The 13,960-nt window shown below is 30.7% G+C and overlaps 4 protein-coding genes across 5 annotated transcripts; 1 reads left to right on the top strand and 3 right to left on the bottom strand.

Annotated features, from left to right (window-relative positions):
- Positions 1-213: 213 nt before the first annotated feature.
- On the bottom strand, positions 214-3,072 carry LOC119829783 (sialic acid synthase). Its single transcript, XM_038352488.1, has 5 exons — positions 2,763-3,072; positions 2,043-2,258; positions 1,458-1,805; positions 1,024-1,174; positions 214-603 (listed from the first exon to the last, which is right to left on the bottom strand). Exons 1-5 carry the CDS (start codon positions 2,889-2,891, stop codon positions 398-400), a joined length of 1,050 nt encoding a protein of 349 aa, XP_038208416.1. The 5' UTR covers positions 2,892-3,072; the 3' UTR covers positions 214-397.
- Positions 3,073-3,211: 139 nt separating this feature from the next.
- Positions 3,212-6,249, bottom strand: LOC119829784 (hydroxymethylglutaryl-CoA lyase, mitochondrial). The gene is made up of 6 exons (XM_038352490.1): positions 5,836-6,249; positions 5,533-5,678; positions 5,283-5,406; positions 4,964-5,176; positions 4,673-4,861; positions 3,212-3,608 (listed from the first exon to the last, which is right to left on the bottom strand). The coding sequence occupies exons 1-6, from the start codon at positions 5,893-5,895 to the stop codon at positions 3,336-3,338; spliced, it is 1,005 nt and encodes a 334-aa protein (XP_038208418.1). The 5' UTR covers positions 5,896-6,249; the 3' UTR covers positions 3,212-3,335.
- On the top strand, positions 3,747-9,294 carry LOC119829785 (protein KRTCAP2 homolog). 2 transcript variants are annotated; one of them, XM_038352491.1, is made up of 4 exons: positions 3,747-3,783; positions 7,276-7,430; positions 8,030-8,157; positions 9,173-9,294. In XM_038352491.1, the coding sequence occupies exons 1-4, from the start codon at positions 3,762-3,764 to the stop codon at positions 9,279-9,281; spliced, it is 414 nt and encodes a 137-aa protein (XP_038208419.1). In that variant the 5' UTR covers positions 3,747-3,761; the 3' UTR covers positions 9,282-9,294. The 2 variants fall into 2 exon arrangements, with proteins under 2 accessions (XP_038208419.1, XP_038208420.1); XM_038352492.1 differs by lacking the exon at positions 3,747-3,783 and adding an exon at positions 7,035-7,193.
- A 14-nt stretch (positions 9,295-9,308) lies between these two features.
- On the bottom strand, positions 9,309-12,653 carry LOC119829782 (rab11 family-interacting protein 2). The gene has a single exon (XM_038352487.1). It carries the CDS (start codon positions 12,504-12,506, stop codon positions 11,079-11,081), a length of 1,428 nt encoding a protein of 475 aa, XP_038208415.1. The 5' UTR covers positions 12,507-12,653; the 3' UTR covers positions 9,309-11,078.
- Positions 12,654-13,960: the final 1,307 nt, after the last annotated feature.

Below are 13,960 nucleotides of genomic sequence, written 5' to 3'. Positions count from 1 at the left end.
TTTTCCTATAAAAATAGTTTTATGTGTGAAGTGGTCATCACACCATTTGATATATTTATAGGCACGATCATATAATTGTAGTACGCTCCTTTTGATGTAAGTGGGTATTTAGCAGAAAAAATTTTAAGTACCTAATTTAAATTTTGGATAAGATGTATCTATCGATAAAAAATATTTCGTAATATAATGATGATAAATAAAACATCAGTTATAACGGCCGAGTATTATATTTACCTTTATACATAACAAATATTAACTTATCATACAATTACTAGATTATTTGTGGCTTGCTTAAATATTTATGTTTTTGTTATTTATTGGTAAGATTATATATTTTGTGCATGCATTTTTGTTATTCAGCAGCGATCAAAATATAAAGATTCACGTCTGTATACTTTCAACAGAAATCACCCTCATTGAGTGGCTCATCTTCTTTCTTATCATACACGAGAGTTTTGTAAATAACTTCCTCAAAATGCAAAGCATTCAGACCCTTAGGCTCAGCTACTTTAATCTTTACATCCCCAGGATAAATTATTTCTCCTTTGTTTTTCGTGCATCCCATGACGAGCGACTTTTGGAGTTTATCAATACAAGGTATTTCTGAAAATAAATAGAGAATAGTTTGAAATAGCAAATAGTTTAAATTCTTACGTTATTGGGTAAGCCGAAGACTAAGATTGTGCACACTACAGGCTGAATCTTATATTATGTACCTATTTAATAAACAAAAAAGTAACGTTCTGGTTGTAACTCTGCCACTTATTACAAGTTTAATACAATTCGGTTTTATTTCATTAGATACATGCAGACTCGACTTATTTGCAATCAATTGACGTGTTTAATAGGAAATTGTCGCCATTCCCCCCAGGGACGAATTGTAATTTTTTATTTCAAATAAAAACTTAAACCAAAAAAATATACAACATTTGAAATAAAAACGTAAACCACAAACATTTTCTTTCTAGTTTTTGGTTTTTGACTATATTATTGACGTCACTAACTAATATAATATCTACTCACCAGATGTTACGACTTTCTTAATTGGAGTTCCCAAAGAGGCCTCAATAACACGCACGTCTCGCACTAACTGTTTAAATTCGGCTGGAGTCAAAGAACATACATGATCCGTACCCTTCATACTTTTATCCAATGTTATATGTTTCTCTAAGACCTGTAATATGTATAAAATTTGTATTTAATGAAGGCGAATTTTAATTAATAAATGGATTACTTTTTTGTAAAAAAGAATTATTACTACCTTCTATCGTAGGGTACCAATATACGTAAATTCCATAATATTTATGTTGGTAAGGGGGCGTCCATAAATTTCAAAAGTTCCTGAAAAACGTCTTACGTAATTTATGGACGCCCCCTAATAACTATGAATTAATTATAATTCCATTTCGCTGTATCTTATGACTTATATTAGATTACCTACACTTAAAAAATGTTACCTTTGCACCCAAGGCGACTGCTGCCAATGCTACTGCAGTTCCCAACTCTTGACCAGAATATCCTACAGGAACATCAAATGTATTCTTATAATCTTGTAAGACAGTTAAATTGCAGTCTTCGAAAGGCACGGGATACGCCGATATACAGTGCAAGAGGCAAAACTGTTTATGCTGTGCTGATATAATATCATAAATCGTTTTTACTGCAGATTTGTCTACCATTCCTGTCGATATTATAAGTGGAATTTTCTTAGACGCTGCATATTTCAAAAATAATAGATTATTCGAGTCCCCGGATCCAATTTTTATAAACGGCACTTTAAGATTGACAAGAAAATCGAATGATACCTGAAAAAGGTCGAGTAAATGTCAGTAATAATATTTTTATGCCGTACTGTCTAAATATAGTGCTCGAGTTGTATTCGAAGAAACAGAAAACGTATGTGTGGAAAAATATTAAACAATAAACAATGAATGAGCTCATTATTAAATGTATAATTTCGCGCAATATCGGTTTTCTTTGTTTATATACCTACTCATTGAATAAGGTGCCCTTCAGATATAAAAAAAAAGAAGAAATCTTACCATATCCATAGCCGATGCGGTAAAAGGAATTCCAACTTCATGTGCATATTTAAATAGTTCCCTATACTGAGTTTCTGAAAATTCTAAATGTCTTTTGTGATCTCCATATGTTTTGCCCCAAGAGTTCTGATTATCGTATGGTCGTTCGAGGTACTTCTTGGTGAATTTTTCTTTAAGACATGTCTTTTGAAATTTGACACAACTCGCACCAGCATCCTGCGAAACACGGACCAATATTTATTTGCTATATAGATTCAATGTTATAAACTATGTATACGACATAATAAATATCTACAAGTCAATAAATTGATAATAAAATAAAAAGAAACAAAAAACATTAACCATATTAACGATAAAATTTTATTAATTGATGTTTTGTGTTGATTGTGCAGGTACTAAACGCTGCTGTTATACAATGGATTTAATAAAAACAAAATTATTCGTTCATAGTTTGTAGCGATCTGCAGTGTTATTGTTTTCAATTTGTATTTTTTCTCGTATGTATGAGTAAATGGGTAGACAAAATCACTTTTTTATTTGATAAGAAAAAAAGCAAAAAATTAAGTAGGAACTAGTTTAGTAGGTATAAACTGTTGGCTAACACAGCATTGATTATAAACTTGTAGGCCTTCATTGCAAAACACCTGTTATTTCTACAAACTACACTTCCTTTAACAAAACAATGAGTTTTAGCTTTATTGTCCAATATTTTTTACTTACCTTGGCAGCCTTTATTAGCTTTTTCGCTATTTCAATGTCACCTTGATGATTTTGTCCAACTTCGGCGATGATAAAACAAGGATTATTGCCTCCAACTTTAATATCGTCTGTTATTTTCACTTCAACCATTTTTGTAGCGGCCAGAGTCCCATGGAATAGTAAAGGAAAGGCAATTCTTGGAGTACAAATAATAAACTGACTATCACAAATTGAAATAGAAAGGTTTATCGACCTTTCGTTTAAGTTTTGATTGAGTAAATAAGGTCAATTCAATATGAGAGCGGGCAGCCCGGTGCGCGCCCGCCGCGCTAGTGCGCGTTGCCCCGTCATGGTACCCACTCCGCATGATAATTGATAAAAACCAGTATGTGAACGCCGTTTATGAACACATCGATACAAGTAGCTACAATAGACACTAAATACCTATCTATAAAATAAAACACTTGGAATATGTAAAACAATGTTTAATGTGCATCTTTTGTTAACAATAGTTGATATTTATTCACGACAGTTTTGCATATAAATTCACTGTAATTACTATTCGACTCTTAATAAATATTAATTGAGTTTTATTTATGTCGTACAAGAAGCAATCGCAATGATATCATGATTATTTTTGAATCGATCCGCTATTGCTCGATTTACTTTAGACTCCGTTGGTTTTGCGAGGAAGTTAGATATGAAGCGGCCCGCCTCCACCAACTTTACTAGGTCAATGTTTGTGTTGACTCCCAACCCGTATAAGAAATAAACAAGATCTTCTGTAGCGAGGTTCCCGCTGGCCCCGCGGGCGTACGGACACCCGCCCAGGCCCGAGACAGAAGAATCCACAGTCCTGATGCCAAACTGCAAAATTTTGTAATGTTAATAATATCACAATGACGCAAGCGACACAACACTAGTGGGTGTGTTTACGTGTTTTAATCAAAAATGAAATAGAAACATTTTCCCGTTCGATGTTATTGTTAACATTTTCTGAATTATGTTGCTAAGTACATAATGTTCTCTGATAAGCAATTGGGTATGTATTTTTATCAGTCACTATAAGTAGGTATGTCCTTTCATTGATATTTATCTGAATATAAACAAGTACGTAGATATTTCAAGTCGGAAGTATTCTAGAATACAAGTAGTTTTAACTAGAATACAACATTTATAGACCTACTTATAAATAGGGATAAACATATTTATGTCTTCCACTCTTGACCTTTAAAATGAATAAACGATATAATAGTGATGAATTATTAGATTTTGCTATAATTAATGATATTATATAAAAAATTAAAACATGAATAATAGAGTTCAACCTAATTTAAATCTAACATCTAATACTTTGTCGTCAGAAGCAGACAATAGATAGAATTTTTTTGTATAAATAATAATAAATTTTCTAATTTAAATATTTATACAATTCGATTTTTGATCCCGATTTCGAAACAAAAGAAAATCCAGAACAAACTTACATATAGGCAAATAAATAAAAGAAACTAAGATTTTTAGAGTGACAATGGGAATAATAGTTTTTCAGATGCTGATTTCTTAATAAATAATTGAACAGTACCACGACGTAAAAAAAAAAATCATAAATTTTTTCCTAAGCTGTTTACATCTCTTGCCTCGTACTCACACTGGGGTTATGTTGTATTATGTTTTCATATATATATTGGGGTCATGTGTATAAAAATATAATATAAGGAAGTATTCAGGTAAGTTCATAGGACAGCACGTCGCCACACGATTGAAACATTCACATGAAGCATACGAGCTGCATACTCATTTTTCCTCTCAACTTTCGCAGATCAACTTAACATGTCGTTAGAGGTCTTAGACCTTTGTTTAATCTACTCAATAACAAACAAAATTTCACGCGGCAAGACAAAACAAATAATACTATTTCCGAATCGAGTTACCTCAAGACCAGCAAGTAAATTAGATAAACCCTGGCCATAAGTGTCATGAAAGTGAAGAGCAATCTTATCAGGTGTTGCCACATGTAAGACTTCTTGCATCATTCGCCGCACCGAACCAGCAGTACCCACTCCTATGGTGTCTCCTAGAGACACTTCATAGCATCCCATATCAAGCACTTCTTCAGTTATCTTAACAAAAAGGAATAAAATATTATATAAAGTAAATAAATATGAAAATTAAATATATAAAAAAAAATTACACTACTAAGAATATTTACTTTGTCAACATACTTTTGCAATAGCCTTTGGACTTATAGGGCCCTCATAAGGACATCCTAATACACATGATACGTAACCCCTGACTCGTATTCCATCTTTGATGGCTTGTTCTGCAACTTCTTTAAAACGTTTCAGCCCCTCTTCTACAGAACAGTTCAAGTTTTTCTGTGAGAATGCTTCAGATCCAGCCGGAAAGATTGCTATTTCTTGGATGTTACATTTTTTCTAAACAAGAGACATGGCAAAATAGTATAAGGACATTAAACTATCATTTTGTTACTTTATTTTAAAAGCAAAAATAATTCATATTATGGTACATATATAATCTTACAGCAATTTCATATCCTTTAATGTTTGGTATGAGAACAGGATAGTTCACATCAGGTTGTCTTTTAATTTTATTCATAACATCCACACCATCACTCATTTGTTTAACCCATTTTGGACTAACAAAACTAAAAAAAATACAAAAAAATTAAGTACAGTACAAACTGCATGTTTTTATGTAAATATGATGAAATAATAAACAATTAGGATAATTTTAATACAAACTATGCAGAAAGGTCCAAACATAAATATACCTTGCTGATTCAATATTTTTCAGGCCAGCAGAAGCCAATTTATGAATAAGTTCTACTTTAATATCTGTTGGCACAAACTTTGATTCGTTTTGAAGTCCATCTCTTGGCCCCACTTCATAAATTCTTAATTCCGGAACAGCACTAGCCTGTTATAAAATAAATGTAAATATTAAAAGATTATGGAGGCATTTCTTTTACAAGTTGGTAAGTCAAACAAAAAGAGACCTTATATTCATCACAAAAGAACTGAACTGAATCAAAAATCCATACTGAGTCCTATACATATAATACCTATTTACTTACTATTGAGCGAGCGCCGGACAATTTGCACAATTTTACTAATAGATTTTTATCAAAACGCATTATTATAGGCTGATAGCACTGAACGTGTAATATTTTTAACAGTTATTTTATCATTGTTCATGACATTTTGATATGTAGAAAGATCGCCACTAAACAAACATCACCACGCATAACTCATTCGCGATTAAATTAAAATATTTACTGATAAGAATTCGTCTGCTTCCATTTCAAATGTAAATAATTATACTATGAATTAGGTACCTATTCAAATTGTTTGAACTAACTATATGTAACATATATATGTAATAAATAATTGAAACTATAATTTATACGAATTACATATGATTACGACCTATGTGTTACTATTAGAGCCCCTCTTCAAAAAGGTAAATAATGGACGAGTAAAGGCAAATAGGCCATTTATGTTTTTGATCGGTCATCATGGCCGATTATCGTGGGTATTCGCCGTTCATAGATTCACCGTTTGTCCGTAATTGCCGGTACATCTTAGAGTACCCAGGTAAAGTAATATTTAAAAGGCGAAAGATACATAAAAAGAATGATGGAAAGTTTTAATCGAAACAGTATTTCGTTTTTGAAGAATCTATGGTCCAGTCCAGATCAGTTACTGCTAATGTAATGTAGTAATGTAGTAGTAATATGTAAATGTATATATGTACCTACCTATATTCTTTCCATTTTTTTGCATTTGCCACTGCGCATTGAGGAAGACTGTCACTTCTGCAACTGAAATTTAAAAGATTTACTTTTGCCGTGTAGACTTTTGTTTGTGCAGTATAAGTTTTGTTAAAAAAGGACCCGCTATTACTCGTATGAAAGTGTTCACACTTATTTTAATAAACTTAATTACATGATATTATCTTAGTTTTTCTTTTCGTAATCCTGCGCTAGAGTGATATTGTTATTGTCGAAATTCTATGCATTGAACTCGTAATACTATGCTTTAATCAACAAAACTTAAGCGATGTCAAAAGTCTTGATTTCTGATGATTTCGCAGCACGCATCCCGCGCGGTAGGTATTTGTCTGTTTGAATCGTAGTTAGTGTGTAATGTGTACTGTTTGAACCATGTTGGACAGCTTTATTCCTAAGCGATTAGCGATGTCAGCAGTGGCCTGTCATGCAGTCAACATATAAATAATCTGTGCGGTCAACTGTCAGATCACCGATATCAGTTATTAGATTCTGTGGTTTTCCTTCAAAGCTCAAACTTTTAAGTCAAAAGAGCGTGTCAATTAGAAAAGCAAAATAATAGCCGGCGTTATACTACTCTTGAAAATATTATCTCTGTAATAAACATAATCCTATTATTGCTGAAATAAATTATTAAAAAATGGGTTAGTATATCGATTGCACGGAAAAATTATTACAATTGATGTATCGTATGTATAATAAATAGTATTTTTTATCTTATTTCAGCTGTTAACAGTGCCACGTCCTTTGTGTTATCATCGATATTAACACTTTTAATATTTTCTGGAATGCAAATGTACAAACCCATTTTGGTCAAGTCTCCAATTACGATTATATTTGGAGGTTATCTTGGTTCTTTGATGTTTATGTTCTTCGTAACCGTATCCTTTTTAATACAATAAGTCATTAAATAAAATTTTTTTAAAGTGATATATAGTATCTTATAAGTTTTTTCTAATAACATTTTTTAGGAGCGTAATTATTATATGGCTAGATTTAACATTTTAATATTTTTTGTCTTTCGTATATTTTTTTACAATTATGTACTTAAGTAACGAGCTTTCCGCGAGCTTATTAACCCTTTCAGTGAATGGATATTTCCATGGGATTGTGAGACACTGTCTAGCCTTATATCTCTAGGCACAAAAATTATGCTAAATATTGATGTTTTGACACGAAAGAAAGACAAGCAAACAATAAATATAATATAATATAAGTAAGGATGTCTCAGATCTATCAATGTAAAGGTGAAAAAATACCAAATAAAAGTAATTGAAATATATTGGTTAACTTATGTTCGCCAAATAAATATGAACATAATTAATTATTATATGAGATTATTGTTAAAATAAATGACTGACATTCACAATTCCTATTTTGCAATAAGTTCCAAGCTAAAATTAGTAACATTGGGCCTTTAAGGATTACTATTTTAAAATGATTTTTGAAATGCAACATATTTTCCTAAGCAAAAAAACAGGCAGTTGGTAATTTAGAGGCTACATTGTTCGGAAAAAACTTTCAATTGAAATTACCAGAGATTATTTTGTCAATGGCTATATCTTTAATAGCAGCAGGAATGGTTCACCGAATTTGTTTCACGACTTGGTAAGATTTTACATTTAATTTTTGGTTTTATAGCATTAAAATACTTTATAAATGAGAAATTTTGAAAGAATAGAAAATATTTGATCAAGAGGCAGGATTCGAACCCGCGTTTTTTGCCAAACCGTAGCAACGCCTAGCCTCTCGGCCACCTGTGATCCCGCCACGATAATCGAATTTCTTCTACTCTAGGTTTTCTTTAGTTTTATGTGCCTAAGGGGCACCCCACGCCATCTATTGAGATGATTAAGAACTGATGATGATGATGAAAAGATAAAATATCTTAAGATTTTACATTTTCATTATTATAGTTTTTATCTTAAAATTAACTGTGTTTATATTTATTAGTTACTCATTCTGGCTCTGAAAATAAAAATAGCCTATGTCACTCAGAATTAATTTTTCATTTTTCTTATTGGTTCAGTAGTTTACAAATAAATAAAGTCTTTCCCCTTTATCTACACTAATATTGTTCTAGATAAAGTTCTTTCGTATTTTTTGTATCATTTATTTCATATGGTTTGTTAATTATTTTTTCTAGTACTCAAAACATAACTGAATCTATTTATATTTGTGAGAAAGATCCTATGAACCCTTCTTAATTTTGAAAACACAGATCTGCTTTATTATTACAATTAGTAGTAGATCTTATAGATTATTTAATGAGTACGGAAATTTACAAAGAACTTTCTGATAAGAGAATAGTAATGACCAGAGTTTTGGGATTTTATTTCTAAAAACGAGATAATGATTTCAGAAAAGAATATATAATTGGTTGGTACAGTATATTCAGGTTGAAATCTCATACAAAAACTACCATTTTATTATACTATCTGAATTAATTTAAAATAGAAGGGACTGAAATTTTTGATACAGCCTCAGATCAGTAACATTGCTATTGTAACAGTTCAATTCTAGTTTTATCCTAGCTAATCAATAGCAAATTCTATCATAATCTGAGGTTGACTATCCAATAATTATTATTTGTTTTTGTTAATAAATTATTTTTACTTTTCAGTTTGATTTTTTCTCTCATGACTATTTATTACATGAATAAGTTATCACAGAAGACCTATGCAACAGCAGTTCAACCTCCTGTACAAGCTAAAAGCCGCCGTCATAAATAATTTGTACCTTACATGATAAATAAATAATTTTTTTATTTGAAAAAATGTTTATTTTAATCTATCAAGTTTTATAACAGTATAAACCACACATTCCTTTCAACTTTTATATGAATGCAGATTTTCTACATTTTATCAGGTAGAACATAATATTCTCTTAAACTTTTTAGATAGTACTAATATAAAGAGAAAACAGTATCTCCTGATACTATAACATACATGTTAAGTGGTGTGTAAATACCATGAAGATTAATGTTAAAACATTCACTTTATGCTTTTAAGCATAGATTAAAAAGCAATAATTTGAAGATAAAGCATATTCACAACTGTCTAATTATAAATTAAATCAACTTAATAATAAGGTAATGAGTTAATCATATATCAATAAAGATGAATGTTAGTGTAAACTGTAGACATTATGTTAATTTAGCAACCATTCATCTTTATAAATAATTAAGGTTGGTAATAAATATATTTGCACAACAATTTAAAAACTTTAAAATATTCTTATTTTATATTCCTTAAACTAAACTTATTGCACAAGGGAATGTACCCAAGTATATTTGCACTAACATATTATTCTTAAACATGGTTTAAGTATTTAATGTGGGATTAGGTTTTTTCAATACCAAATCTTACTATTGAACCCTAATAAAGTAATAATTTAATTCTTATTCAATACCAAACGTTTAATGAGAAATTTTAAAAGAATAGAAAAAATTTGATCACAAGGCACGGTTTTTTCTATTCTTTCAAAATTTCTCATTTATAAAGCATTTCAATGCTATTAAACTAAAAATTAAATTTACCAAACATTTAAGTTTTAGTAAAAGACGCTGTATAAACCAAGGCTAAGTGAATAATTTCAAAATTAGAAAATAACCAAGTTAAGGTAGTATATAATTTTAGAAATGTACATTTTTAACAATTGTTTTTAATTATAACTTGACAGGTATCCTTCTAAAATTTTCACAAAATCAACAACCAACTATGAATAGATAAAAATTAGTGATAGTGCTGTAAAATTATTGATTTATCGTCCATTTATAATCAACAAAGAAAACACTTCTTCGAAATAAAATAGCTTTTACCTGGTTAGACTTAGGTACTTGAACTTAACAGTAATAATACTTTACTTTTATTAGATGTTTAGGTTGCTTTTGATATCTAATTTCCAAACAGTTTTGAAAGTGAAATATATAAAAAAAAAATTATCACAAATCATCTATTACCTATAGCTATAACATGGTAAATTTGAAGCAAGTATATCGTACAATCCCAAAAACAGTTTGATATGGCCGTTATTTTTATTTTAGTAGATGACTGTTTGGCACACAAACAATACCTTCAAAGAAGAGAAAATATTATTTATTCTAAAAACAATACTATCTAAATAACAATAACTGTTGTTTTATAACAATGATATCATAGACCAATAGAATACAGTTTTATTTATAGTAAAACAATAACAGAGAATCATTTAACAAAATTAGTGTAAATAAAGATTCAACTGATAATCCCTGAATGTGAATTTTTTTATCACAGACTTATAAAATCTTTAAGGCACTGTTTCGGACGCAATATTATGTCTTGTTTTAAATTACACTATATAATATTCTGTTACAAGAATGTAACATGTTTATAGTGTATTTACTCAAATACTTATTTGAAAATTTATTTATCATGGTTGGAAAAAGTTATATATTCAATGCAAAAATTCTTGAACCAATTCAATATCTCAATTAAACTTGAAAAAGTAAATAAAGGCCAACAATAAGTTATTCTATTTTAAGTTTTGGCTCATTTGTTTCTAATATGCATGCTGTTATTGCGCACATATGGATTTTGTAAAATTCTTGGTGTTGTTTCCATTACTCTAAGCAATAAATCATCCAGATAATTCTCAAGATCCTTGTTTTTCTTTTTTTCTGATTCAACATCCTTTTGCAAATTATAAATCAATACTATCAAATCCTCACGTGGCATCCCTTCAAATTGTTGCAAGATTGTCTTAGGAATGCTATTGTATGCAGGATTAATACTGTCTTCTTCAACTATATTTTCCTCACCAACAATAATACGTTCCTCTAACAATTTTTTGGGTTTATTATTATTTCCAAACTTTTTGAAAAACTTTGGGCTAGGCTTTTCTTTCAGTGAATTAGGACTGTCTAATTTTTTGTTCCTTTCAAGGCTTGATGACTTTTCCCTATCAATTGCCAATTGACTCATAGATTTGCGGGGCACTAATTTTTGTGACCATTCATCATTTTTGTCAAGACCCTGAACAGGCAATTGTGGAGCAGTGAATGTATCGAGACTGAGACGAACAGGTTTGAGAGGGGCAGATTTTTCTGTTGTTGCTAATGTGCTGCTTGTAGACCTTCTAAGAAATTCTCCTCCTCCTAGATTTTCAAGTGAAGCATTTACTGGGGATGGTGTATACTTGGCTATACGTGGCATGTATGATGTTTGCACATTTAGTGAACTGCCTGAGCTTTTATGGGATAGATCATCAAATGCAAATTCATCCTCATCTTCACTAATTACTCCAGGATCAGCTTCTCCAGAGGATCTTTTAGGTGTGGAAGTGTCTGGTGTAGATAGCATAGAACTCCTTAGGTTACCAACACTGCCGCCCAGAGAAGATGAGTCATTTTTCTTATCCTTTTTAGTAAGATTCATTTTGGAACCCAAATTTTTTGCTAATTTCTTTATACTTTTTCGTTTCTCTATACTTCCGATGCTCATAAGACTACCTCCAACATTTTGAGCGAGACTTGATAACGATGATTTGTGTTTATCCTTTTTTGAAAGATCTTTCAAACTGCCTTCTTTAACAATGAACGCTATTTTTACTTCCAATTCACCTCTGTTCTTATCTTCTTTTCCAGGCTTCCCCCGTAAAGGATACCATCGGTTTCTCGCACGTTCATATACATCTAGGTCCTTTAACGGAATCGAAATTTGACCCAATAAATGATCTTTGATTAAATCTTCGCAATAGACTTTTAAAACAATTTCGGCTGTATTTCCATGTGAAGGTATATGCAATTCACATTCTTCAAACCACTCAACGTTTTCGGTTGCTTTGATTTTAACAGAAGTTTGAAATTTTTCCTTGCCCAAAGAGATGGTAACAAAACAGTTATTTGTACCGTTCTTACCTTTTATAAGTAAGTTACGAGCTCTTTGCACTGTTACTTGAACATGAGTTGGATCCCACATTATGTATTTTAAATTTTCACAAATGAACACTTGTGTCTAATTAAATTAAATTAATTTATATCTAAAACACCTTTATTTGAAATAGACTGTCAGTAGGTTTATTATCACTAGAACACAACACAATACAATCATAGCGAATGATGAATCACACACAACCGAGTTGCCATATGCCCTGCCTATCGTTCTACAAATAATTGAGAAAACTCATAATTTACTTACTAAACTTTAATATCAATTAAAATAGGGGCAATAAATACAAATAATTATTGTTAGTATAAATATGCGTAAAAAAATTATAATTAATTAAATTTTATGTCGATAATATATTTGAGAAAGTAAGCATCATAAAAAAATGTTCCATTAAAAAACTTTACTTAGTAGTTTGTTTTTTTGCAGATTTATATGAATGAAAATCGTAAATGTTTTATTTAAAAATAATAGATTTTATTTCAAAAACGTATGTCGTGAGTCACTAAAAAGTTACATTTACAAAAAAAATATATTGACATTTGACAATTGAGTATTGACCCTTGTTGTGTGTTTTAAAAAAGCGCGGGAATCTATAAAATAGGCGGGATGGTTTTATCGATAGTGGATGTTCCTCCTCCTAATATTCCTCGTCCCACTGGTTTCAAATGTTTGTTGTCTTTGATACCATTCCAATTTGCTAAATTTAAATTTATTGTTTATGAACTATAAAGTCAAAAATCTCTGGACCACGGACATTAGGTACGTATCTTCTGACGAATACAAACGACCAATTTCCAGGTAAATATCATAAATGGTAAATATTACTAACGTCCCGTATTGTTTTATAGCTGATTATATTTAAATCTGTTAAAAATAAGAATGTATTATCGTTATTTTTAAATGATATGTATTGTAACTAGCAAGATACATCGAGTTTATCGGGTACCTTTTCAGCAGAACGGTACTAGACTTAGGTCTTAGGATTTTAAAATAATGATCTCTACAATACATGTAAAATGTACCTACAGGGTTAGTGAGTCCAGATAAAAGAATTTTGGTCTTTGTTACCACTTCATAAAGCTATGTAAAGCATACGAGTACTATGTCAATAACATCGTATCTCCTTTTGCGGAGACTAGTGCAGTGTTTATGTTACTTAGGTAGGACTTTCTAGATGCTATTGGTTTCTAGATGTTACGAGTGGCAAGGCAATGTTAAAATTTATAAAACGAATGTAAGTATAATACGAAAAGGTGACTGACTGACGATCCAACCACCACAGTCCAATATACTGGATAGCTACTATACGATGTAGGCATCTTGAAAAAAATCCAAGAAAAGATTTGTTTGTAAATCTCATTCCCCCAAAGTTATAAAATAGAGGATGAAATTTTGTACCACGGAAATTTATTTCGACCACGCGAGCGAGCTGCAGGCAACAGCTAGTATATTAGTATAATGAATACAAGCCATTAGATTTATGA

Source organism: Zerene cesonia, chromosome 10, assembly GCF_012273895.1.
Source record: "Zerene cesonia ecotype Mississippi chromosome 10, Zerene_cesonia_1.1, whole genome shotgun sequence".
Lineage (NCBI taxonomy): Eukaryota > Metazoa > Arthropoda > Insecta > Lepidoptera > Pieridae > Zerene > Zerene cesonia.
The sequence above is the reverse complement of the archived record's forward strand: the minus strand, read 5'-3'. Positions and strand labels throughout refer to the sequence as shown.